General features: G+C 39.7%; 1 protein-coding gene across 1 annotated transcript in view; it reads left to right on the forward strand.

Moving 5' to 3' along the window:
- The window catches only part of KDSR (3-ketodihydrosphingosine reductase), a 31,630-nt gene extending 11,640 nt beyond the window's left edge, over positions 1-19,990 (forward strand). The window contains exons 3-10 of the mRNA XM_075272198.1: positions 901-957; positions 3,073-3,138; positions 7,670-7,765; positions 10,620-10,811; positions 11,101-11,184; positions 13,460-13,543; positions 14,246-14,347; positions 19,352-19,990. Coding sequence (XP_075128299.1) covers positions 901-957; positions 3,073-3,138; positions 7,670-7,765; positions 10,620-10,811; positions 11,101-11,184; positions 13,460-13,543; positions 14,246-14,347; positions 19,352-19,471 — 801 coding nt within the window. The 3' untranslated portion in view covers positions 19,472-19,990. The remainder of the gene's footprint in view (positions 1-900; positions 958-3,072; positions 3,139-7,669; positions 7,766-10,619; positions 10,812-11,100; positions 11,185-13,459; positions 13,544-14,245; positions 14,348-19,351) is intronic.
- The last annotated feature ends 7,048 nt before the right edge of the window (positions 19,991-27,038 follow it).

Here is a 27,038-nt window from a genome sequence, read left to right on the forward strand (position 1 = left end):
AATTGGATAGCTGATCTTCATTGTAGCCTCTAAATGTAAACTTTGAACATGCACAAAGATGATAATAGCTGACTGGACTTCAACCTGTATTATCTAATGTCTGTACTGAACTAGACTTCACTCTTATCTGTCTGGCAAATATTCTGCAAAAAATAACTAGGCTTGTTAATGTAATAGACATACTTTTGTAGTTTGTGTGTATATACACGTGTGTGTGTGTATACACAAATTTTTCAGCACAGTTTTTGTGCTGAAAAAAGCCCCCCTTGGCTTATAGGCGAGTCAAGCAAAAAGAAACAAAAGCATTTTTTTAAAAAAAATTTGGGAGGGGGGGGGTCTATGACCAGCCGCAATAGTAATTTATAGAATCTCCCATAAAATAGTGAAAAAGAAAAAAAAGCTTTAAAAAAATATAATAAAAAAATGTTCTAAATCACTCCTTTCCCTAGAATACATATAAAAGTTGAAAATGACTGTGAAACACAAACACATTAGGTATCCCTGTGTCTGACAGTGCCCGATCTACTGAATATTGGGTATCTGCAGTGCTCCTGTTCTGTTGGGAAGGAGTTAATAGGAGCACTGCAGATACCCTATATTCAACCAGGCTGAATTCCAGGTGGGGGAAAAAAAAACTCAGGCTCAGGGAAGGGGCAGACAGACAACCAAAACACCCCCTCCCCTTCCCCAGCACCCAGCATCTACTGCACCCAAAAACTCCGACTATTTTCATTTTTTAAATTTTCCAGTAGCTGCTGCATTTCCCCCCCTCGGCTTATACTCTTCAATAAGTTTTCTAAATTTTTTGTGGGAAAATTAGGGGCCTCGGCTTATACTCGATCATATACGGATATAATTATTATTTATTTTTTTTTAATTCATTTCATTTTATTTTTTTAGGGCAAACTAGTCCAGGCCAAAAAAGAAGTGGAAAAACATGCTATAAATGACAAACAGGTAAGGACTGTTTTAAGGAAACAAGTGTTTAAAAGCTGTATATTCAATACAATGCAAGTTGGATGACCCAGCTGCCAACATGGCCCTTAGGCCAATTTCACACAGTCGGTATTTCATCTACCGTATATTCCTGACCAGTATTTGTAAGCCAAAATCAGAAGTTTGTCTATTGGCTTCAGTGGCTGATCATGGTGGGGACTTCTGGAAGAAAACAATGGTGCTGTGGACCTGACTATGCTGGGAGGCACTGGAACATTGGGGACAGGCTGGTGCTGGTGCTGGTGCTGGTGGTGGTGGTGGTGTGTGTGTGTGTGTGTGTGTGAGGGGGGGGGGGGGGGGTTGTGTGTTTTGTTTTGGTTTTTCTGTTAATTAAAAGAAATTAATAAATTTTACCCTGGGCAGCTGCTCTGGGTGTTGCATTAATTTATTTTAAGAAATAAATGTGCAGCTGAGTATTAACAATTTTCTAGATATAAGTAATTTCAGTGAGCAATATCTTGTGCCTAGCAGAAAATCACTCCCTAAAACAGCCTATGGAATATTCATCTGACACAAGCATGAGCACAACATATTATGCTGTTTATTTATTTTTTCTAGAAAAAAAATAACTTTTCACCATCAGCTGTACTTTCATTTCTGGAAAATAATTCAACACTAGAGTGTAGTGAGCATTTATCCACCGGGATAATTTCCTGAGGGATGCAGTTTCCAACTTTGCAGGCATTTCGCCAGCATCCAAATGCCAAACAATTGGGTACAGAAGCACTATTTTATTTTTGGAGTACATTGTACCCAAACAGCAGTTTATGCCCACATATGACATTAAGTGGGTATCCTAGGATACCCCGATGTTATATGTGGACATAAAATGCTGTTTGGGCACACAACATGATGCAGTGAAGGAGTGCCATTTTCTTCTTACAGTGCAGGTTTTTGGGTTTTGGATGCCATGTTGTGTTTGCAGAGAGGATCTTTCATGTCGTCATGCATATGCAGTTTTATATACCACTAGAAAGCCGACTGTGTTGATTTCAGTGCACTGTCTGCTTTTCCGTTATGTGCTTTGGGGATATTGATGTCGTTAATTTAGGCACCAATATCCCCCTGCAGTCAGAAGGGTGTTTCTCATACCCAGTGTCATCGATGGGGTATGAGCAACACCTCCCAATCTCTTGACAGTACTCGTCCTTGGCTCTGTACTGTCCGAAGGAGCGTTCCTTACCACCAAGTGATGACACTGTGAGAAATGTTTCCCTTCCCAGTACATTGAGGGTTTCACAGTACAAAATTGGACTTGCTGGTAGCTCCATTTTCTATTCAAGTCTGAGAGACTTGTAAGGCAGTGAGTTTCCATGCTGACCTCTTTCCACAGGTAAAAACACCTCACCTATTGAATCAATATGTTTTTAGCCAAGTATTTGTAATTACTTACCTGGGGATTTACTACAGGGAGAAGGCTAACCAGTGGAGGCAGCGTTAAATGGTCTTGTAAACCTTTTGATCCTAGCATTCATTTGGATGTCGCTTTGCCATATATCACTTGCCTAAATATTATTTTAGACAAAATACACCCTTTATGGCAATGGTATTGCCTAATGTCAGTGGCTTCTTTCAGCAGGTTACTGTGAACTGGCACACTGCAAAGATTTGGAGATCATTTAATACATGATATTAGTTAGACTTTGAAGCTCACAGGACTTATAGATCCACTTCTAATGCCTTAGTTCAGGATGCCACTGGACACAGGCACAGGTCTTGTGTAGGCGATGCCTCAGTGGACCAGAGCTTTTTTGGAGGCATGAAAGAGAAAAAAAAAATATTCAGTTTGTTTAATTTTGTAGCTAATTGGTGTATGACGCTAGGGTCACATTAGCGTTCGGGTTTCCGTTCTTTGGGTCTGCTTGGGGACCCTAAAAACGGAAATCCTATCTACTTAAAAAGTGGAAACTGGCAGACCCTGTAGACTAATGGGGCGTGCCTGGTTTCTGCCTGAAATCTGTGGAGAGAAATGTCCACTATCGTTACCCAGCGCTAGTGTTGCTTGTAGTTTGTTTGTGTTTGTTTGTTTTTTATAACATTTTAGTTAAACTCTATAATCCTTTTCTTCCCCTTTAGGTAGTCTTGTGTATATCCGTGGATGTGTCCAAAGATTACAGACAAGTAGAAAATGTCATAAAACAGGTAACATGACTATGTATGCAGGTTGGTTGCTTTCAGATCGCAATCTGGATTTGTAGATACATCTACAAGTAATCTGTGTCACCAAGAATGTTGCTTACTAGAAGATTGTCCCTCAAAATGCTAAAGGATGAATTAAAGTAGCTTACAGATGATTTTTGCTTTCCTGTCTGAGCATAGAATAAGGAAGAGAAGCTGAGCTCACTTATCACTCAATACACAGCCATTAATGTCTAAACTCATGGCAAATTGTGCCCAATTAGCCCTTTTCCACCCTGGTGTCATGTAACTCGATAGTGTTACAAGGTCTCAGGTGTGAATGGGGAGCAGATGACTTAAATTTGGTGTTACGGCTCTCACACTCTTATACTGGTCAATGGGAAGTTTAGCATGGCAACACGTCAATGAACATTATGAGGTTCTGAAAAATTGAACTGTTGCTCTACATAAAGATGGTCTAGGCTATAAGAGTATTGCCAACACCTTTGAACTAAGCTGCAGCACGGTGGTAAAGACCTTTGGTTTAACCAGACAGGTTCCTCTCTGTAAAGGCCTCGCCATGGTGGACCAAAGAAATTGTGTGCCCGTGCTCAACGTCCTACATCTATTTTGCAACAACAACATCTGGATGTCGGCATTGCTGCAGAAGTTAAAGTGGTGGAGTCCAGCCAGTCAGTGCTTGGACCATACGCTGCACTCTATCAAACACAGGAAAGCTGGAACCATGTCCTGTGGTCTGATGAGACCTAGATAAACTTATTTGGTTCACACGGTGTCAATTGTGTATGGCGACAACTAGGTGAGGAGTTCAAAAACAAGCGTGTCTTGCCTACATTCAAGCATTGTGGTGGGCGTGTCATGATTTAAGTGCTGCTGGCTGTGGAGAGATGAAGCATGCCTACCCATACCTTGGAAACTGGGTCACAGGGCAGTATCCCAACAGAATGACCACTGCCTTGCTGAGGAAACTGAGGGTAAAGGGACTGGCCAAGCATGTCTCCAAATCTAAACCCTATTGAGTTTGTGGGGCTTCTGTTAACGGCAGGGGTTTAGACATTAATGGCTGTGATTTTTGGTGGCACACCAAATTTACACTGTTGTAAAAACTGATACAATCTAAAATATTTCAGTGTACAAAGTGTCATATCTTCAGTGTTGTCTCATGAAAATATATAATGAAATAATTACAAAAATGTGAGGGGTGTACTCACCTTTGTGAATATTGTGACTGTGTGTATGTGTGCTACTAGGAGGCTGACACTAGGAATAACAAAAGATGTTGTCTCTGCCTCCAGGCTGTAACCACTACACAGCACTGTGCTAGTCAGTTTTAACCTAGTGTCCGTAGGACGCAGACAAAACCAGAGTCGGGCCGTTTTGTCTTGCATTGTTTTTATTGATCGCTTTCTTTTAGGTGCAGGAAAATCTTTAGCATTTGCCCCACTCTAGTCCTACCCCACTGTGGGCTCAGCCCTCTGCCAAAGAACACCTTGCTGGTCACTTAGTTCTCACTTGCTAAATCAGCGGCTGGAATGCCACTGACCCTGCTCCCATGTGTGAGGCTCACTTTAGGCGTGTCTCTGTGGCACCTGAAGACGGTGGATAAGGTGCGTGTTGAGAGTTCCTTAGAACGCCCATCAATCTCTAAGAAGTGGTTCTTCCTTTCTCTCCGGACGACCAAAGCTGTTGTTTTGGCTAAAGCCTAGAAAAGCTAATCTCCGGCTACAGGGGGGAAAAAAAATCTCTTCCCTCCTCCAGCTGCTTTTAGCTTTTGTTCCTTTTTGTGGCTCCACCTCTCACTCTGGAGGAGTGTTTTCCCAGGAGTAGTCCCCTTTCAGGCCCAGACCTACCTAGAAGGTCCCCCACCAAGTCCTCCAGGCTCTCCTCTTCCAAGCCTTCCACTACATGACTGTCTACCCTGCTCAGGGATTCTCCTTTGTTCTCCTTCTGGAGATCTTGCTTCCCGGCGTCGTCAATGTCTAGGTTCAAGAGGTGGCGTTGATCATCTTTCCCTCCCTTTCAAATGGAAGATGTCTTCTTGCACTTTGCATTCTTTCCCTGCTCGAGCAACTGCCTTTCATCAGGCAGTCTCCATGCTTAAGCAGCAGGGCATCATTGTTCCTATTCCCACTTCAGAGCGTTTTTCGGTGCTTTTATTCAATGTTCACCGTTCCCAGGAAGGATGGCTCTTTGCCCCATCCTGCTTCTGAAGGTGCTCAACAGGTTTATCCATGTACACAGCTTTTCACATGTACACAGCTTTTCACATGGAGCCCTTGTGGTTGTTGGTGGCATCCCTGGAGTCTGGTGGCTCCTCCTCGTTTTGCGGTGGGTGTGCATAATTTTTAGCTTCTTGCTCTCCCCATCTGTCTGGCCTCCGTATCCCTGTGTATTTACTAAGGTGATCGCATTTCTCATGGCTGTCCTCCGTTCCAGAAGAATTGCCATGTTTCCATACTTGGATGACATTCTGGTGAAGGCTCCCTTCAAGACTGACAATCTGATCAGTTTGCGGATCACTTGGACCTCCTTCGCAGGTTCGACTGGCTCATCCACGAGAAAAGGTCCTGTCTCGTGCCCTCTTAGTGCATGGAATTCCTGTACATTTTTCTAGCCTTGCTCCTGGAAAACATCCTTCTTCTGGAGTCCAAGATCCTGGCCCTCTGGTCCAGTGTGTCACACCTTCGGAGGAACTCTCCGTGCTCTTTTTCAGTTCTGCATGCGGTCCTTGGTGCCCTGGTCTCTATTATCAAGGTTGTCCCTTTTCCTCAGTTCCTTTTGCTTCCTCTGCAATGTCAATTCTGTCCTGCTGAGACTAGTCTCTATACAGCTTTGACCAGCTGATTCTGTTGCCTTCCTGGGTTAGTCAAGCGATTCTTTGGTAACTCTCTTCACCAGGAGTCTTATGGGGTCCGTCTCCTCTCCGTTGGCAGGTAATCTCACTGATGCCAGTCTCTGGCTGGGGAGCAGTCTTTGGTGCCTTGATCTTTTCAGGGCCTGTGGTCCAAAGCAGATACTGGAACTGATGGCCCTCTTCGTAGTCTTCTCATTGGATCTCTCTCCTTCAGGGACATCCAGTCAAAGTCCAGATTGACAACTCCACCTTGTTCGCATACTTCATCAATCAGTGGGGCAACAGGAGCTGTGCGGCCATGCAAATGGCTTCCTGCCCTCTTCCTTGGTCCTGAGTTGTTGCGGTTTTTCGGAGCCTGTTATCCAGACCATAATCAGGTCTGGAAATCTCCCTTGGAACCGTGGGACCTTTAATCTCATTCTTGTGGTGTTTCTGGCTCCCCTTTTTCAGCCCTTGCATGAGATCCCTCTTTGCCTTCTGTCTTGGAGGTTGCCTTCCTGGTAGCAATGTGAAGTTTATAACCATGTAATGTATGAAAAACATTGTTATCCTTAAAAGCTGAATGCTAGATATAGTTGCTTATGCTTGAAACAGGTATAATGTTAAATGAGAAGTTGGCGTCTGCATCCACGATGGGTGCAAGAAAAGCAAATGCTTGGCTTGCTGCCACAAGACAGCTCCCCAAGGTTACCACGCAGGCCTGGGAGTAGCTGGCTATATATGGCACTGCTTTAAATTTTTTCTGTTTGATTGAGATGTACCATACCAATCAGGAATGAATATGAAAACTTACATTGTTATATCACTTCCTTTCTCTGCTACTATTTAACCCCCGTGTTTCAATAAAAAGTGCGTCCGCACACATTCTTTGGTTGAGAAAAGAACGAATACCAATACAGAGTGGTGTGACTTCTTTACCTTACCGTCTGGCACTCAGCCTAATTAATTATGACAAGGACAGTTACCCGGGATTATTGGTCATTGGTCAATTAGTCATAAACGTGACTCTGACCTTATCAGCTATTGCTTCCATATGTAGGATCTCCAAACCCCCAAGCACCTGTGTGAGCACTCTCTTCACAGATCCACCCTCCTAGTTTAGGTTGTCAGGTTCTGCGAGCGCCTGTGTGCTAAATTGCTCTCTTGGCCATGTAGTTCCCACCCGCTCGGACTGCTTTAGGACATGACCTCCCACCCCCACAATGAAATGGGCGAGAAAAATAGATTTGTGTACTCTGCAATTATTTCTCATTGTATTCGTTGGGGGATGCAGGTCCCACTCTTATTGTTCATGCCCCGGGTCTCTAGTTTTTTTCGGGTTTAGGATGTGGTGGTTGGTTGGTTGGTTCTGTGTTCTTTTTGGTTATATTGTCTCTCTCCGCCTGCTGCAGGACAAACTGACTAGCACAGTGTATGTGGAGAGGGTATAGTTTTGAGGTGGAGCTGACATCTTTTGCTATTGTTAGTGTCAGTCTCCTAGTGGTCAGGTTCCATGGTTCCCCAAATGAAGGAGAAAAGGATTTTACTGTGAGTACAAAAATCTATTTTTATACTTTTATTGTTTATATTATACTGTATGTAAGCCTCTTCTTCTTTCTCCCTATATGAAGATGACGTTGAGTAAATTGAGTGATTGTCTTAACTTTAAATAGTAAAAAGCTGTTGCATTGTTCATTTTAGGCTCAGGAAAAACTTGGACCAGTGGATATGTTGGTGAATTGCGCTGGAACATCATTTGCTGGAAAATTTGAAGAAATAGACATTGAGCGATTCTCAGTAAGTTTTGTTCTTTTGGAAGACTTGTTAGTGGTCCCTAAATGTAAAGCAGGGTGGCAGTACTACCATTAAAAAGTTTAACCTATTTCCCTGATTGAAGTCAAATAGATAGGAACTGTCCAAAATGTCATTTTGTAGCAACCTTGGAGCAGTTTTATCATGCCTTGTATGTATAAATCTTTTTGAGTACAAATCATGGTTTTTCACATAAAATGTAAAATTTCTAATTTTTGTATCAACTTTACCACTTTCCCATAAAGGAGGCGTATAGAGTTATTATCCTTTACACCAGAAACATGGCGGGATTGATGAAGGAAATGTATGCCAGTGGAGGGTGTGTTTCATTTGAGGAGGTGTGCCCCTTGCTATAAATGAAGCGTGACTCTGGGGTTATGAAGACTGGCATTAACGTCAGTCTTCAGAAAATTGCCCATTGACTATAGTGTAATCTTGAAGCGTACCTCCAATTATAAAACCTGCTTTCAGAAATGAAAGCAGAGCCATATGAGCACTTAATATATGTGGGATAAATTGTGCTTCCAATGGTGCCATTTGATATTCTATGTGATATCCTGGCAAGCTGAGAACAAAATTAATAATGGGGTGGAACTGGAGAAAGTGTGTGTGTGTTTTGCCACTTTCTTACAGGCTTGGTTTTTAGTGTTCACTGTGCAATCAAAATGACAAGTCACCTGTATTCTATTGGTTTGTATGATGGAGGCTAGATGTACTTTTTAGTTATACTATTTTGGGTGGAATGTCTGATGTTTTCATAGCTTTTCATAAAAATTTCTATGTTAAATGAAAATGGCAAAAAAATGGCGGTTTGGCTCAAATATAGGGAAAAGGGAGTGATATGAATTTTTAGGTTTTGTGTGTGTTTTGTTTTTGTTCTTTTTTAACTGTTTCATTAGCTCTCTTTTAATAGCATATCCCATAGTTTTATAACAGGTGTGGGGGACTTAAATACGCTGGGGGGGTACTTCTTGAGTAGTAGTTCATTCTGATTGCAGGCATTAGCTCTGGTTTTCCACTGTACACTATTGTAGATACAATGCTGCTCTGCTACAGAGTGGTCGCCATCTTTAAAGGGGCTCTATCACTGGGAAAAGTCATTTTCATCTAAACACATGCTTGCATGGGCTTTAGAAAGTCTATTCCACACTTACCTTTTGTATGTAGACTGCCTCAGTGGTCTCTGAATAAGTCTGTTTTTATTCATATGCTAATGAGCTTCCAGCACAGGAAGTTCCCAGCAGCCTCCTCTCTGCTATTATCTTCTATGTGTGTGAAGCAAACAGGAAGCAGGAATTCATCATCATCATCAGTCTCCCATAGAAAACAGTAGGAGAGGTGTGCACGATCTATCGTGCACCAGTCTAATTAGCATATGAATAAAAATGGACTTATTCAGAAACCACTGAGGCAATCTACATACTAAAGGTAGGTGTGGAATAGACTTTCTAAAGCCTATGCAAGGATGTGATTAGTTATAAATGACTTTTCCCAGTGATAGAGCCCCTTTAAAGTAACAGCATCTGCTGTAATAGTATGGCGGATGTCGGAACTTGATTAAGAAATCTGTTTCCTACTCTGTTTATTATTCTGCTCTCCTCCTCCATATCCTCACTCACTGTTTTACATAGTCTATTTCCAGCTCAAACACTGAACTCTATGGATGAGAAGGGGAAGAGGCGGCCATGTTTTAATGTATTGCCTCATTGTATGCAGTGGTAGACTTTTCTCCCGACACATAGCAGTGATGGTTTCCATTTAGGTTGTTTTTTGTTTTTGTTTGTTTTTTTTTGTTTGTTTTTTTTTAAAACAAAAACATCCAAGTAGCAGAACAGTTTATTGGATGAATGGATCCAAAAACGGCAGCAAATGAATCAATTTACCTAGAGATAGATATTTTATATAATTTAAAATTTTGTATGACTAAAAAAAAAGAGCTATTACCGTATATACTCGAGTATAAGCTGAATTTTTCAGCCCAGTTTTTGGGCTGAAAAAGCTCCCCTCGGCTTATACTAGTGTCAGCAAAAAAAAAAAAAATTTAAAAAATAAAAGTTCTAAATCACTCCTTTCCCTCGAATACATACAGAAGTAGAAAATGACTGTGAAACACAAACACATTAGGTATCCCTGTGTCTGAAAGTGCCCGGTCTACTGAATATAGGGGATCTACAGTGCTCCTGTTCCGTCGGGAAGGGGTTAATAGGAGGATACCCTATATTCAGCCAGGCTGAATTCCAAGTGGGGAAAGAAAAAACCCTAGTCCTCAAGCTCAGTGAAGGGGCAGACAGACAACCAAAACACGCCCTCCCAGCATCTACTGCACCCAAAAACTCCGACCATTTTAATTTCTGAAATTTTCCAGTAGCTGCTGCATTTCCCCCCTAGACTTATATTCGAGTCAATAAGTTTTCCAAGTTTTTTGTGGTAAAATTAGGGGGGTCGGCTTATATTCGGGTCGGCTTATACTCGAGTATATACGGTATATTCAGTTTCAGCTCGTTGTTTGACGGACACAAACTTAGTATGTGTTTTTTGTTTTTGTTGGTCCATCTTTATCTCTTGATTGTGCATATGTGATTCCGTATAAGTGAAGAAAAGATTTTCTCTCTCCTGTTTTATATTTAAAGAGCATAGAGTATCAGTGTAGTAGCAGCAGTTATTTGAGTGTCTTTTCTAGAAGCCTCATCCCCCCCCCCCCCGCCTCCTTTCTTCATAGACCTATATGTAGACAGTAACTCAGCCCGTAAGATGTAGAAGAAAACTCGTACTATTCATTTATGCAAACTGGAGGTATGCTTTAAATATGATTTGTTTATCTGTGTCTTTCTTTATTCAGAGACTAATGGAGGTGAATTATTTGGGCAGTGTGTACCCCAGCCGGGCAGTGATCTCTACTATGAAGGAGAGGAGGATGGGAAGAATTGTATTTGTTTCATCACAAGCAGGACAGTTGGGGTTATTTGGTTACACTGCTTACTCTCCAACTAAGTTTGCACTTCGAGGCCTTGCAGAAGCACTTCAAATGGAGGTACGTTTGATTTATAAGTGCTTTGCTGCATCTATCTATGTAGATAAGGAAAACATGGCGGCATTCTTTCAGAAACTGTATCTCCTATAAATTGGCCATGTCTACTTTGTGGTTAATATTCAAGTGACTAGAGCTGTGCTTCAATGACTGACAGGTACTGAGTGGCACTTATCTAGATATTTTGATGTGTTGATCAACATGAATAAAGTATTATAAGTGGGGGTCTTGTAACTAAAATCTATAAGATTTGAATATATTAAAATGTTATAAGTTTTGTTTACCTTTCCAGGTTAAGCCATATAATGTTTATGTGACTGTTGCCTATCCTCCGGATACTGATACACCTGGGTTTGCTGAGGAAAATAAATCTAAGGTAAGCCAATTCTACACTTTGTGTTGAAGGCTTTTAACCTTTTAAAAACTCTGGGTAGTTTGGCTTTGAATGTGTAACTCCTCTTCATAATTTCCATCTCTGCCAAATTTATTTGACATAGCTATATGAGAGCTTATTTCTTGCGGATAAGTTTTTATTTTTGTTTGGCTCCATTTTGTGATACCTATAATGTTTTGATTAGCTTTCACTGCACTAAAAATAACACTGCAGCTTGTCCGCTTTAACAAATTTTTACACATATATAATTTGGTTTTTTTTATGAATAAATAACTTGCTTGGGGTCACCGTATTATGGCACCTATAATTTTAGACCTTTTTTTTGTTGTTGTTGTTCCTTTAAGAACTGCCTTTCTGACGGTGGGGGGACATTTAAGATAGCTTTTTGACATGTGCCGTAGCCCTGGAGTCCACTTTATTCAGTATGTTGCCTCAGTGTACGCTGTGTTCCAAATTATTATGCAAATAGGATTTAATTGTCACAAAAATTGAAAACCTTTTTTTTGTTTTCCAACTGAACTTTTGGAGGGTATTGTGCCTCAAAGCTCTCTGGTTAACTGAAGTCAATATCAAAAACCTGTAATTTAATTTACCAGGTGAGCCCAATTAAAGGAAATCTACTTAAGGCTGAGTTCACACAGGGATTTTTGGACCGGAGTCTGCCTCAGAATCCAGTCCAAAAAACGGCTAGCCATGACTGGATTAGGCCCAAGTGAATGGCCTTAGTCTGGAGGGGAGTGTTGCGCCACGGCGGATTCAGCTGTGGAATCCACTGAAAAAATGGTCATGTCTCTTCTTTTATCCGCTACTAGGTAGCGGAAAAAAGAAGCGAGCCCGTTTTGGCAGCGGATTTTGAAGCATATTCTGCATCAAAACCTGCTGCCAAAAAACTCTGTGTGAACTCAGCCTAAGGCTAAGGCCTCAGATGGCAGGCTGCAGCAAAAAAGCACTGTGGGAAAAACTATGGTGGAAACATATTGCAGTTTTTCCCCGCAGTGCTTTTCACAAAAAGTCCGCAGAGGTTTTGTAAATAGCATAATTTCTGCTGCACTTATTTTTCAGTAATATTTGTATGGTATTTGTTAGAAAAACATTGTAGATTTTTTTTTTTTTTTTTTTTTTTTTTTTTTATAAATTAGGCCGAGGAAGGTGAAAAATATAAAATAAACCAAATAAAGTCTATGGCAGAGCACTGTCAGGTGTGTGTGTGTGTGTGTGAGCGTTCCTCGCTGCTTGGCGTCATCGCTGGGCGGTAAGGAATGCCCCCTCTGACAGTACAGTATTATAGACTCTACTGTTAGGAGAGGCGTTCCTCACAGACTGTCAGAAACGTCCTTCTGACACTGAAAAGCTACGGTAACGGCATTGATATCTCTTCTCCAGGGGCACATAACGGAAAAGTTGGCTTTTGTAGCAGTGTATTACACCGTATGTGCCAGAGGACATGAAAGGTCCTCTTTAATGCTGCAAATTCAACAAATAACCAATTTCATTTCTTTACAACCTATAAAATGTTTATTTATTGTTGTGCATAATAATTTGGAACAGTGAATTAGGGTTTTGTTTTTTATTTTGTGTTTTTGTTTTTTTTTTGTTTTTCACAAATAAAAAAAAATCATTGGGATGTTACATCAGTACAATTTAATTTATATTCTGAAGATTGAAGACTTGAACGTTATAATGACTTGCATCAACCATTTAGGAAAATCAGGATAAGATATCATTTGCATAATAAATTTGGAACGTGGTGTATAGCAGAGCCTTTATCAGGGCTGAAACAAAATGTTATTGGACTTTTGTAAATAATTCCTTTGCCATGCCTGTACTTCATAAACTTTACTGGTCCAGACTACACAACGCTTTTGTCTAGGCTATTTTGATATGCTAATAAATCCTATCATATTCTGTCAATTCAGAAAGTACTGCAATACTTCCAGCAGCATTGTGAGGGTCCTTGTATAGAAATCCCCCCCCCCTCCCGATTTATTTAAAAAAAACATACCCCCCCCTCCCGATTTATTTAAAAAAAACATACTTAGTTGTTCTGTGAGAGGCAGGAACAGCTCTCCGTGCAGAAGCGAAGGGAAGAATAAAGAGGTACAGGAGTTCACAGAAAGGAACCAAAATGTGTTAAGAAAAGTATACTACAAAATTTATTAATGCCACAAATACAGCTAGAAAATCAAAAGTTGTCAGTTTAGTTAAGTTTTAAGGTTTTTGCATAATGAAGTTGACCATGTCTGTTTCCTTTCCCTAGCCATTGGAGACTAAGCTCATTTCTGAGACCTCAAGTCTTTGTCAAGCAGACCAAGTGGCCAGACTAATTGTTAAGGATGCTGTAGTAAGTATGTGATTAAAAAAAAAAAAAAAAAAGTTCTTTTGTCTGAAAACTTTCAATAAACATATGCCTCTTTATGCTAAGGCCCCATGGAGTGAGCCAACGAACAGAATAGAAAAGACCATGGTGGAAATGCAACGCATTTTTTTGTTTGCAGACATTTTGTGAAAAATACTGTGGGGGGGGGGGGGGGAATTTCTCCTGCAGACTTTCTGCTTCTATTTTACCTATATGGAAAACTCCAGCATTTCTGTAGGTATGCTTTGAAATGCTGCAACTCACAAAAATGCAATGGTTTTTGAAACTGCAGCTTTTTCGCTAAATTATTTTTTCTCTGCAGTATGTGGATGGGATTAGCCAGAATGCCATCCACTTTGCAGGTGCTATAATACTCAGTGTTTTTCCAACTGCATTTCCACCATTGCTCCTTTATTTGAGATTTGATTGACATATAATGCCTATAGAAAATTATCAAGAGCCCCCTTGAGCTTTCTACTAGGTTTGAGACTTGCCCAGTCTTCTGGTAGGTCACCCCTTTTTCTGGGGTGGTCATGAATGTTCTGAGTGAGTTAACATGTTAGGCATGAATACCCCCTTAGTGCCTCCTATAATGTTCCCCCAGTGTGTGAACTTGACTTTACATTTAAAATGTTTGTTGCCATGTACACTTTTCTTAATGTTTGCTCTCTGGTTTGCCATATCTAGCAAGGTAACTTCAACAGTTCTGTTGGTTCAGATGGTTACATGTTGTCATCCCTAACATGTGGTATGTCACCTGTCACCACTATAACAGAGGGCCTTCAGCAGGTAAGTTGCTCATGTAATTTTATTTATAAGCTCTTGAAGACCTGAATAACAAGATAAAGATTGCAATGGCCTGCAAATCAATTAAAGGGGTTTTCCGGGCAGAAAAACTTTTATTTAAAAAAAAAGATTTTGAAAGGTCTGTTAGTGCTAGTGATGGGTTAATAAGTACACCCCTGTATCTTTAGCAGTGTTTGGAGTGATTTCTGAGTGTCTCTGGTTGTTGCTGCATCTTCAGTGTTTGTTTATATGCTGTTAGGCGTAATGTGCCACTCATTTAGACACACAAACACATGTCAGAGCGAGGCGCTTCAAAACAGATCCCATTGACTTCAATGGGTGCCGGCTTACGTGCGCTACCCATTGAAATCATTAGGAGGCTTTATAACCCATTGATTTCAATGGGTAGCGCGCGTAAGCCGGCAACCATTGAAGTCAATGGGATCTGTTTTGACGCGCCTCGCTCTGACACGTGTTTACTTGGCTAAATGAGCGGCGCGTTATTCCGTGGGAATGGAGCCTTAGTTTTCTGCTGTGCAGCTTCCTGTGTAGCTGCTACATTAATTCCCTCTCACTCAGCCCCCCTTCCCCTCACTCCGTTACAAAACCCTCCATCTCAATAAGCCTAGCCCATCCTGCACATTACTAGCCCGTCCAACCCTCAGTATCTCACTGTCTATCGATCCCACACATTACTAGCCCCTCCCACCCTCACCGTCTTCATTACTAACCCATTCCATCCACTACTAGAAGACAGGAAAAGGGGGAGGAGCCGTTCCCCGGACAAAGGAAGACTTGGTAAGTTTTGATTGGGGATTGGGAAGTGATGGTGATGTTCTGTTTCGGAAGTGGTGAAATGGAATGTCCATGGATTATCAGAAAGTGTCCTTGGAGTGGTCACATTACTGCTCCAGAGATATCGGGAATTATACAATTTTATATATTTTTTTTTAATTGAAGTAAATTCGAAATTAGGTTGGGAGGGAGTTTAGTTTAGGGGATAATTATCAGTTTATCCTGGACAACCTCTTTATGGCTGAGTTCACACGGAGTATTTCGGACCGGAATTTGACACGGAGGCCGCCTCAGGATCCGGTCCAAAATACTGGGTAGTCGCGACTGGATTAGGCCCAAATGAATGGGCCTAGTCTGTAGTATCTTCAGGTGGATTCCGCCTGAAGAATGAGCATGCTCCCGTAAAAAAGAAACAACCGGCTCCCATTGAAATTAATGGGAGCTGTCTTTTTGGTCAGGATTTTAAAGGCGAGTACGGTCTCAAGATCCTGACCAAAAAAACTTGATGTGAACTCCGCCTCAGTTTGTAAAATACTTGCTACTTCTAAAGCTACTTTCTTTCTTCAGTCTTATCCATAGTTCAAATACAAAATCTTAACTTCTTCTTGATAGATAACCCTGTTAAGTTTCCTTATAACCAAGTGGGAGCACTTTTAACACTTCCTAAGTGCTTTGATGACTGCACCAACCCTGGCATCTATTGAAGAATAGCAACTATTTAAGAAGTATATGGAAAACCTGTGTGAATTAGAAGCCTAAACTGTTTTCAAACTTTTTATATTTTACTTTAATGCATAATTAAATTGCAGCAGCTTTTTCCCAACTGTACAAGGTATAGCTGTGACCCATTGTATTTTAGTGGGACACTACAGCATAAACCATATACTTTATGAAACTGTTTTCATGCAGCCAGAGCATTATACGTCCTTTTGTTCTTTTTTAGAGTATGCCTTATGGTGTAAACAGGGAGTCTATCACTACCATATTTCTAAACTACGTATATAGTGTTGTAGTGTCCAATTGCAGTCTTGCTGCTGAGAAAATCAACTTTTAATCCATATGTAAATGAAGATGCCACTACTGAAGCACCTGTGGGTGGTTACTATGCGATATTTATTTATCTTTAAAGGGAGTCTGTCAAAAGGAAAATTGTTTTCAAATATTAATTTGATGCTAATTGATGACACTACCTTGTAGGGCTGTTTTATACACTTTCTAAAGATAACTACCCCTAACTGTAGACAAAGTGGGAGATCTCACTCAAGCAACGAGGGGATGAACCGGGCTGCAGTTAGGGACAGAAATCTAGAGCAGGGTGTGGAGCCTCAGTGGAAGAAATGCCTCTTAAGCCCCTTTTGCATATTTTCTTAAGACTAAACCACCAATTTTTATGAAAATGGAGCTGTAAAGCAGAAGGCACCTTTTTTTTAGGTAAGGATTTTATCCTTATACAAATTAACTTCTGCTGGGGCTTCACTCTTCACTCTAATCTCCTTGGTCAACCAGCTTTGTACTCCCATTTCTTAAATGACACTTACCACTTTGCTCTCAATAACCAACCCTAACTTCAGACAGAGAGTGAAACCCCAATAAAGCACTTCTCATGTAAGTTACATAAGAATAAAACTCTGGTTTTCATGAAACTGGAGCTGCAATGAAGAATAAGAAAGGCATCTTTGGAAAGTGTAGAAGCAATCCTATAAAGTACTGTCTTTCATTTCTTCAGATTTTCCTACTGACTTTAAAAACAGGTACTCTAACAGGTGTTCGATATAGATCTAGCAGCCTCTACAACAGCATGGGAGTGTTCTAGAAGTGATATTGTAGGTGGTAGATTTGCATTAAAGGGACTCTATCATTAGAATCCCGTTTTTAGCTAAATCCCCGTTGGAATAGACTTAAGAAAGGCTATTCTTCCCTTACCTTGAGAAGTCTTCTCGCACCTCCGTCCTTTATTACCATAATGAAGAATCCAGGAATGAGTTTTCTCACAGCACTATGGGTGTCCCCTGTGCTGCAAGAGAGGACTTCTCAAGGTAAGGGAAAAATAGCCTTTCTTAAGGATATTCCGACGTGGGTTTAGCTAAAAATTTTGGGTAAGGTGATTGTTTACACACAGTTCTTCACTTTGAAGAGCACATCTATGGGTAGAACTTTTTTGATGGATAATAACTAAGAGTTGGGTTTCAAAACTGACAACTAGCACTGTACATGTTCCTGAAAAATGATCTGCACTGAATTAGATATATGTACAATGCAATCAGAAAGGCTTTAGACTCTTTACATTTTGTTATTCTCTAATCTTGTGTTCCTTAATATCCCATCCTGGTAAAGTCTAGAAATATTTTCTTATTATGTTGAAAAGTGGGGAACTAAAATAATACATTGATATTTGTATTCAGACCACAGTTGTAACAAGGGATTCAGCATGGGCAGGGGGGCGCGCAAACACGTTGCAAAAATTCATAAATGTATATTATTGTATTAAAGGGGTTGTCTGGGATAAAATATAATTCCTACACTAATTTAAAACGCCCTCTCCCTGCTTACTTTCTAAATTACATAATTTATCAAAGATGTATATTTACCATATCCTTGAGGACCGCCCTATCGATATTTTCTGTTATCCAGTGACGTTCCCTGTTTCTGGGAACGTCACTAATATTTCCCCTCCGCCCCATCATACTTGCGTGTTTTTTTGTTTTTTTTTTCTTTTCAGACTAACTATAGGGGTGGAAAGGGCTAGTGGTGGGCGGGATAGCTAGAGACAGAGAGGGGGAGAGAACAAGTCCGCCTACAAGTACCATGATGCTTTAGGTAAGACAGCAAGAAGCTGTAAACAAATGCAGAAGATACCAGGAGCTCCCAGAGAAACACATAACTCACTCAAAACACTGCTAAAGGTATCTAGAAGCACTTATTAACCCATTAATGGCATTAACAGACCTTTTAAAAAAAAAACCTTTACGTTTGGGGGGGGGGGGTTGTTTTGTTTTTAACAGCTATGTATAGTTTTCATTTAATCTTTCTATTATGAGGTTGCCTTTGAGCAGGTTGTACTTTGACATTACTCTACCCTGCTTTTCAGGTTCAGCTTTAAGTTTTTTTTTTTGTTTTTTTTTTTTTGGGGGGGGGGGGTTTGATAGTGTTTTATGCAAGTTTTAAAATGTTTCTTATTAATACTGTGTTAAAATTACTCTGACAGATGTGTCCCTTTTTATGCACATACACACGTGGACAAAATTGTTGGTACCCCTCATTTAATCAGAGAAAAACCCACAATGGTCACAGAAATAACTTGAATCTTACAAAAGTAATAATAACCACAACCTACATGTTGACAAGCCACAAAGCTTCTGGGAGAATGTCCTATAGACAGATGAGACAAAAATCTAACTTTTTGGCAAGGCACATCAACTCTGTTCACAGTTGGAAAAATGAAGCATCTTGAAAAGAAACACTGTCCCTACTGTGAAACATGGAGGTGGTTCTGTTATGTTCTGGGGCTACTTTGCTGCATCTGGCACAGGGTGTCTTGAATCTGTGCAGGGTACAATGAAATCTCAAGACTACCAAGGGATTCTAGAGAGAAATGTGCTGCCCAGTGTGAGAAAGCTTGGTCTCAGTTGCACGTCATTGGTCTTGCAACAGGATAATGACCCAAAACACACGGCTAAAAAACACACAAGAATGGCTAAGAGGAAAATATTGGACTATTCGTATTTGGCCTTCTATGAGCCCTGACCTAAATCCTATTACGCATCTTTCGAAATAGCTGAAACATGCCGTCTGGAAAAGGCTTACTTCAAACTTGAGCCAACTGGAGCAGTTTGCTTATGAGTAGTGGGCCAAAATACCTGTTGAGAGGTGCAGAAGTCTCATTGACAGTTACAGGAATTGTTTGATTGCAGCGATTACCTCAAAAGGTTGTGCAACAAAATATTAGGTTAAGGCAACCATCATTTCTGTCCAGGCCTGTTTCCTGAGTTTTATTTTTATTTTTAAATGTTGAAGCGAAAAGCAATGTCTGACTTTCATTTGTTCATTTTCATAGAATTTTTATTTATTACTTTTGTCAGGTTCAAGTTATTTCTGTGACCATTGTGGGTTTTTCTTTAATTAAACGAGGGCTGCCAACAATTTTGTCCACGTGTGTATTGTATTAATGGCTGTGCTTTGACCAGATTACTAAATTTGTTTTTTTCATTACAGGTTGTCACAATGGGACTTTTTAGAACAATTGCATTGTTTTACCTTGGAAGTTTTGATAGCATTGTCCGTCGTTGCATGATGCAAAGAGAGCACTGTGAGAAAGAAGAGAAAACAGACTGACTGAACCGCCAAGAACTTCTTATGCTTGCTGCTATAGAGCACACAACCTGATAAAAATCCCCCCCCCCTCACTACTACTCTTACTTTACCTGATGTGGCACTTGTATACAAAGATCATGAAAGTGCATTTCTGATATGTTTGCTGGCAACCAGCATAATACTATGCAAACTCTTGAAAGGCCTATTTTTCTTTTTTTTTTTTCTTTCAGATGAAAAGTTGATGAACTGGGCATGGTGCATACTATGCCACTTTATTTACTGTTATACCTAACTCTTTAAACTCCTCCCCCTTTCCCATTCTTTGGAGTCACTAGTTTCCTGTAAATAACATTGTGATGCCATAGCCAACGCTGTCTTGTAGATTTTAGGCAAACTACTGGTGTGCAAAGTAATGAAGTCATGTTCTGTTCACCCTCTTGTGCCTCACAAATTTTCTGGAACTTTGTTCTTAGTTCCTTTTGTTGGTGCTGTGACATTGATTGTCACAGGCATGGTTTTCATCATCTGATAACCTGGGAACTAGTCTAGTACTTTGAAATAAATAAAATATAAATTATATCTTGTATATGGATAAAATTATGAACCAAAAATCTAATTTTATGATATTTCAGAAGAATTTGTGTATTTCATGCTCTTGAGACCTGGTGACTAGTATTCAGTTAATGTCTGTTTGTTTTCTACCTCTTTGCACCCTCAGAATACCAAAATGTTACACCAAGGCTGTCAGATTTCATTGGATTGAAGAGCACATAACGTTAGGCAGTGTGTTGTTCCTTAGGGCGGGTCCACATTTGCGCCCGTGCCTGCTTTAGGCAACCCTGCTGGGTTTCCGTCTTCTGCCCCGAGAAACTGGACAGGGGACGGAAACCCGGCAGTCAGTTTTCAATCCCATTCACTTGAATGGGTTTGCAAAGTGATCGCCCGTGAGCATTTTGTGCCTATTTGCGGTGATACCGTTTTTTTTTTTAACTAGACATAAAGTCAGACATGCAGGACTTTGTGTCCGGTTTTAAAAAAAAAAACAAAAAAAAAAACCAAAAAACTATCGCCACGGACAGGCACAAAGCGCTCACGGGCGATCACTGTGCAAACCCATTCAAGTGAATGGGATTGAAAACTGACTGCCGGGTTTCCGTCCCCTGCCCAGTTTCTCGGGGCAGAAGACGGAAACCCAGCAGGATTGCCTAAAGCCGACATGGGCGCAGGTGTGAACCCGCCCTTATTATTAAAGGAAGTTGTTAATCTGAAAATGCAGTGCACCCTGCTCCTGCTGGCAGCATGTGTTGGAGCACATTGATATATAGTTTTGTTAGGAAAGTTCCAACTTTGTCATTTTTTTTTTTTTTTCATTTAAATCTCTGCTCGTGTTCAGTTTACGGGTCCAGTGAGCAATTCTACACAGTTTATCTGAGTAGACAGTTTATCTTTTATATGTGCATACAAATATAGCGATCAGTCAATGAATAGGGCCAAATTCATGTGACAGGTTTTCTTTTAAGAGCCTGATTTAACCAGGAAATTTTGATGATATAGCAACTTTAGTTTTTGAAGTAGAGCTCCAATCGTTATTTCTGTTTGATACTGCAGCAGCATAAACAAGTGTTTAGTGGTTGTCATTATCAGCAATAATAGTGTAGATGCTTTATTTTATTTTTTAACGTGTATGTGTAAAGCTTGAATATTTTTAATTTTTTTTTTTTTTGTTAATTGGCAATATATCTAAGAATCCCGCATTGTAGGCATATTTGCACTGTTCAGGAATGTTTCATACTGTATCAAATGTGAAGTTGTGAAATGGTTCTGGGATTTACAAATAGGCCTCTGTAATTCAGCTTTGGAGACCCATTTCAGATCTAGATTCTTGGGGGGGGTGACACTTCCCTTCGTTTGCATATACATAAAATGTCAATTTACACGAAAGTAGGCTCACAAAGCTAGCTGACAGGCATATTTGAGAGCGGCAGAATCACTTTTACAAGGCTAGGTTTTTAATCAATTTATTGCTGTCAACCTCCCTTTAAGGGTGTCTAGAGTAATTTTAAAAATGTTGACTTTTCACCACTTTAACACAGGGTGTTGCTGGTGTTTGATGAACTGGCTTAAGGCTAAGGGGGCATTCACATGGGGCAAAATGGCTCGGATTCTGGCTCGACTCCATGCGGAATTCACACGATGTAAATTCCGTGCGGAATTGCCCCCATAATAATAATAAATAATAATACATTTTATTTATATAGCGCCAACATATTCCGCAGCGCTGTACAATTTGTAGGGTTCAAATACAGATAGAAAGATACATTACAAAGAAATAATCATTTCACACAATGGGACTGAGGGCCCTGCTCGCAAGAGCTTACAATCTATGAGGTAGAGGGGGTGACACAAGAGGTAGCAGGGGCGGCATTGCTTGTACAGAGGTCAGACACTTTTGTAATAGAGGTGACTGTCATTACACAAACATAAAACTTTGAGCCGTCAACAGTCGTGTCCTTTAACATGGGGATGGAGCTTGGACCTCCAAAATCCGTTCGGTTTAAAAGCCACTCAACAGAGTTCTATGGGGAGGCTTTTTAACCACGCGGATTCTGGTGGCAATCCCACACGGAGTCGTGCCAGAATCCGATCCATTTTGCCCAGTGTGAATGCTCCCTAAGGCGCCATTTAGCAAGCCACAGTAACATAGTGCTGCAGGAACAGCTGTGACAAGCAGTTTTTCATGCTGTGCTTTTCATAGAAAGTCTGCAAAGTTTTCCTCTGCAGACTTTCTGCTTCAATTATATCTATATTCCGTATATACTTGAGTATAAGCCGACCCGAATATAAGCGGAGGCCCCTAATTTTACCACAAAAAAACTGGGAAAACTTATTGACTCGAGTATAAGCTGGGGGGGGGGGCGGGATGCAGCAGCTACTGGAAAATTTCAAAAATTAAAGTGGTCGGAGTTTTTGGGTGCAGTTTTTAGGCATCCAATCTGCAAAAAACTACAATATTTGCAACCTGGCTTTGGAATATGCTCTTACTGGAATAGTTGCTTCTCTTTATTACCTATTTTATGACTGAATACAGTTATTGACGTTTATTGATTTTTGAGGTGCCATTGCATTTTCTGTAGTTTTTTTTGTTTTTTAGAGCAAAAATAGGCACATGCTGATCTTGACTCTGTCAAAATTGACAGAACTGCTCACAGAGGATCAGAACAATGGAGTAAACAAGTTCCTGTAGTTTTCTCTGTAGTTTTCTCTGTAAATTGAGGGTAAGACTTGCATGATGACTTTGGATGTGAGATGGTTGCCGTGACCAAAGATGACTGTAACCCTGCGACATCACAACTAATCTAAGTGAATGAGGTGTCAGTTTAACCCCAAAATTTGCGTAAGCATGACACTGTTGCAAAATAAAAATTAGTGCTGATGTATTAGGTTTTCTAGTATGTATTGTTGACCTGGTATTAGATATATTTTTTCACTTGTGCCATCATAGCCGCAGCTCTTTGTATAGGCCTTGCTAGGAAAACTCCTGTGTTCTTTTCTTTTAGATATGTTGTTTTACTGTGAATTATTTTTTCCATAAATCCTGTACGGTGGGATTTAATAAATTTTTGTCTTTGGGGATATTAAAAAAAAAAAAAAAAAAGTAAAAATCTGATTTAGCTCCAGTGGAAGCTGTACATTTATGCACTTCATCCTGCCAATGTTACAAAAGTATATTAAAACATATCTTCAATTCTAAAAGCCTTTTCATAAGTAGTACATTTGAATATAAGCAACTATGTAATATCTTATTAGATATGTTTCCTTCAGTTAAGAAGCAATGTTACTTTTTATATATTGGTCTATTGAGAAGGGAGATGAGCGAGTAGTATTCGAAAAGGTAGTCTCACATAGCATGCACCCATAGGAATGAATGGACGCAACTGGCCGGCTCCATTCATTGTTATGGGTGCGTGCTATTTGAAACTGCCATTTCGAATACTACTCGCTCATCTCTAGTTGCTACCCTCTACTATTCTGTGAATGAGGAAACTCCTTTAAGGGTGCATTCACATGGCGGAAAATAGTGCTGAATTTGTTAAGGAATCTGTGTTTGATTCAGCGCTGAATAAAAGACTCCCATTGACTTCAGTGGGTTTCTCAGTAGAAAATGGAATGGGAAGCTTTTTCCTTTTTTTTTTTTTTTTTTTTTTTTTTTTTTTTTAGCGCCGAATCTGACGCGGATTCCACACCAAATTCAGCGCCATTTTCCTCCGAGTGAATGCACCCTAATCCTGTTATGCTAGGGGCTACCAGTCCTGTAAGATATATTGTAAGTTTGTTATATTCACATGTGCTATTATGTTATGAAAAGTTTATAATTTGAAGTATGCTTTAAGAGTTGTGCCTTAGGTTCTTGAATAGATTAATATTTACATAGATTACTATAATACAAAAAGTGATTCATAATCTTCTGTTTGAGCCTGCTAGAGATGACTAACTCTGAGATAATTTCTTCTACTGTGTGTTCCAAATGCTAAGGAGTTCACCTTACCATTACAGCTGAGATCAACTAGCATTTCAGCAATAAGCACTCGCTTGAATAGATGCATTAAAAGATGTCAAATGTAATTTGCTTTACTGACAAGGCAACATGTAAATAAGTTTGTCATAAGTATACATAGAAATGTGAATCATTTTATTACACATTGAAATTCTAAAGTGTGCGTATTTTCCAAATACTAAACAATGAATTTTCATATTGCATCCAAATATAGCTTATTCAGTAGTAAATGTTATTAATACTGCTACATATTGCTCACCTTTATTACAATATAAAAAAGTTTTTTTTTTTTTTTTTTGTTCATATATGACATACTGACATGACTAGATTAGATGGAAACAAACAGGAGGAGGTAATGTGCTGCGGCATCTGCATATTTGTTCCCTCTTGAGGTGTTGGTTGCATACAAGCAGTTTCTGTAACTCCCCATGTAGCTTTGCAGTTATGAACCTCCTGTCAAGCAGTTATGGCATATTATGTGAGCTGTAAATATAAAATACAGGAATACCAGAGCTTTTTCTTTTTAAAGACCAAACAAAACCTTTTCTTATGCCAAAGAATATACATACTTTGACATCACATAGGTTAATGGTTTGTTTAGAGATCCTGTCAATTCGATTTGGGACACTAAACACCCAAAGGCCCTAATACGCCTTTGGTTTAGTGTCCCAAATCGCCCTGCCTTAAATCCATCCATGCCTGAAATTAAAAATAAACCTTTGTACTTGCATAGTAATGAGTCTGATTAATCTCAAGACTTTTCTTTGGTGCTCCCAGAACCTGTACAGTTGTTCAGTGAGGCTAAGCAAGTACTCCCAGGCTTCCAGAGGTACGGGGCATGTGCACTGAAGCCGAGGTGTACTCCCCTGGCTTCAGTGAAGAACTACACCAGTGTCCCCCACAAAGGTGCAAAGTATAACGTTTTTTTTTTTTTTTTTTATTGCAGCACAGATGGCTTTATTACAAGGTGATTTGGGACACTAATCACTGGTTCTATAAGGACCTGTGGATGGTTTAGCATCCCAAAACGCTCTAACAGATTCCCTTTTAAATGCCATTCATCTGTTTCTTTGAAGCGTTTTTTTATTTGTTTATTCTCCCACCCGCTATGTAATCAGAGTTGCTGGTCAGTATTGTGACATGTGCAAACATAAAAAATCCTGCCAACATTTTTGTGAGTTTACCCAAACCTTAATGTGAATATACATGTCTGGCTGACTTTACTATGAAGAATAGGTCCAAACTGTTCAGTAGTATACTTGGTAACATTGCTTTGGGAGAGATTAGGAATTGGGAAAGAAAATACCAGCGCATTTGTAATTGCATTCACCAAATGACTTACTTTTAACACAGTTTCTGCTCTACTTGCCTGTGCCGTGCCATCCCATACAAGTATGTTTTTGTAATTATGGAGAAAATAAATAAAAATGCAATTTCACTTACGTGAACTGAATTTATTGAGAAATGGAAACTTCTAACTAGTGTATATAACTGAAAGATGCAGCCATGTTCTGAATATTCAAAACATGAAATCCTACCCATTGGATAACTTTGGGATAACGTGCCGTGTTTACAGAAAGGGTAGCCTTATTTCTGTCCATTATGACTTGTATATGGCATTTTTAGTTGTTTTTCTCCAATGTTGACTCTATACTTGGTTTTTTATGACCAGAAGACAGAGATTACCTGGTTTCTCCATATGTTGACTAGTTCTCTAGTGCTTGCACAGAAATATCATGGAGGACATTCTAAAGAAGTACTAATGTATATGAAGTATTTCAGGGAGATGGGCCGCTATGGTGAAGAGTAAGTTTGTGTCCTTTCTTACCAACTTGTCTTCCCCTTTTCTTATATGGAGTCTGTCGGCATTAAAATCAATATCAACCTAACTGACAGGAGCATAGGGTGGCTTTAACTCTCTTTCCAAAGATTCCTTTCTTATTCTGCATTGCAGCTCTATTTTTATGCAAATCTTCATTTTATTCTTATGCAGATACATCTCTAAAGCCATTTACAGTTTATCTTCTCACCAGAGCTGAACTCTCTAATTCAGATAACCGCCCTTAACTGAAGACAAAGTGTGACCAAATGGAAGATGTTGCTCAATTTGCATACTAATGCTGAATTTAATTAAATTGGAGGTGCAATGCAGAATAAGACATCTTTGGAAAGTGTAAAGTCCCCCTTTGATGTACTGGCATTAGTTTGTTACATATTTTCCTGCTGAAAGACTCCCTCTTAAACTTTTCTAGAAATAGGAGTTGAAATATGACGTTTCAAATGACTGACACAATGGCTATTAATCCTTGTGGAAGCCCATGGATGTATTATACAAAAGTGATCCGTTAGTCTTATTTTCATGATTTGTAATTATAAATATAAAAAGCAATATATTGTCCTCCTATGCAGCAGTCATAGTCCCCAAATCAAAAAAAATTCTTCCTTTTCTAATGCTAATTGCACACTTTGTCTCTGTATTGAGCGTGATTATTTTGTTGGAAGGGATCTACCAAGTAACGGTGTACAATGTGAAATATAAAAAAAACAGTAGAAGCAGGATATGTACAGTGAATCTAGCCAGCTGTACCTTACAGACTCTGTACAGCAACAGTACAGCTCCATACAAAAAGTCGCCCAACTTTCCTAGCCTACTGATTGGCAAATACTTTTATGCTTTAATAATTCCCCTCTTAACTTTATTCCTGAGATCTTATGCATGTTTTTTTTTTCAGGAGCTTTGGAAATCTATTAACCAATGGATAGGTATTCTGAATGCCAGATCTAATTATTACCCCAATGCTATATGTACTATACAGTATGGCATATTATCCCAGACTGCCTTTCCAGGGTCCCAGTAAAGCTGGGTAACTTACCAGGTAATTCAGTAATAGGGACTGATGAATATTGTGTACCTTTTTATTAAAAAAAAAAAAAAACTTATTTGCTCCCAAATCATGCTAAATTTTGCTTGATTTATCTTTCAGGGGTCTGGGAAAGCTGGGTAGCATAGCATGTGACACTGTGATGGGGAAT

The sequence above is a fragment of the Leptodactylus fuscus genome, chromosome 4 (assembly GCF_031893055.1).
Source record: "Leptodactylus fuscus isolate aLepFus1 chromosome 4, aLepFus1.hap2, whole genome shotgun sequence".
Lineage (NCBI taxonomy): Eukaryota > Metazoa > Chordata > Amphibia > Anura > Leptodactylidae > Leptodactylus > Leptodactylus fuscus.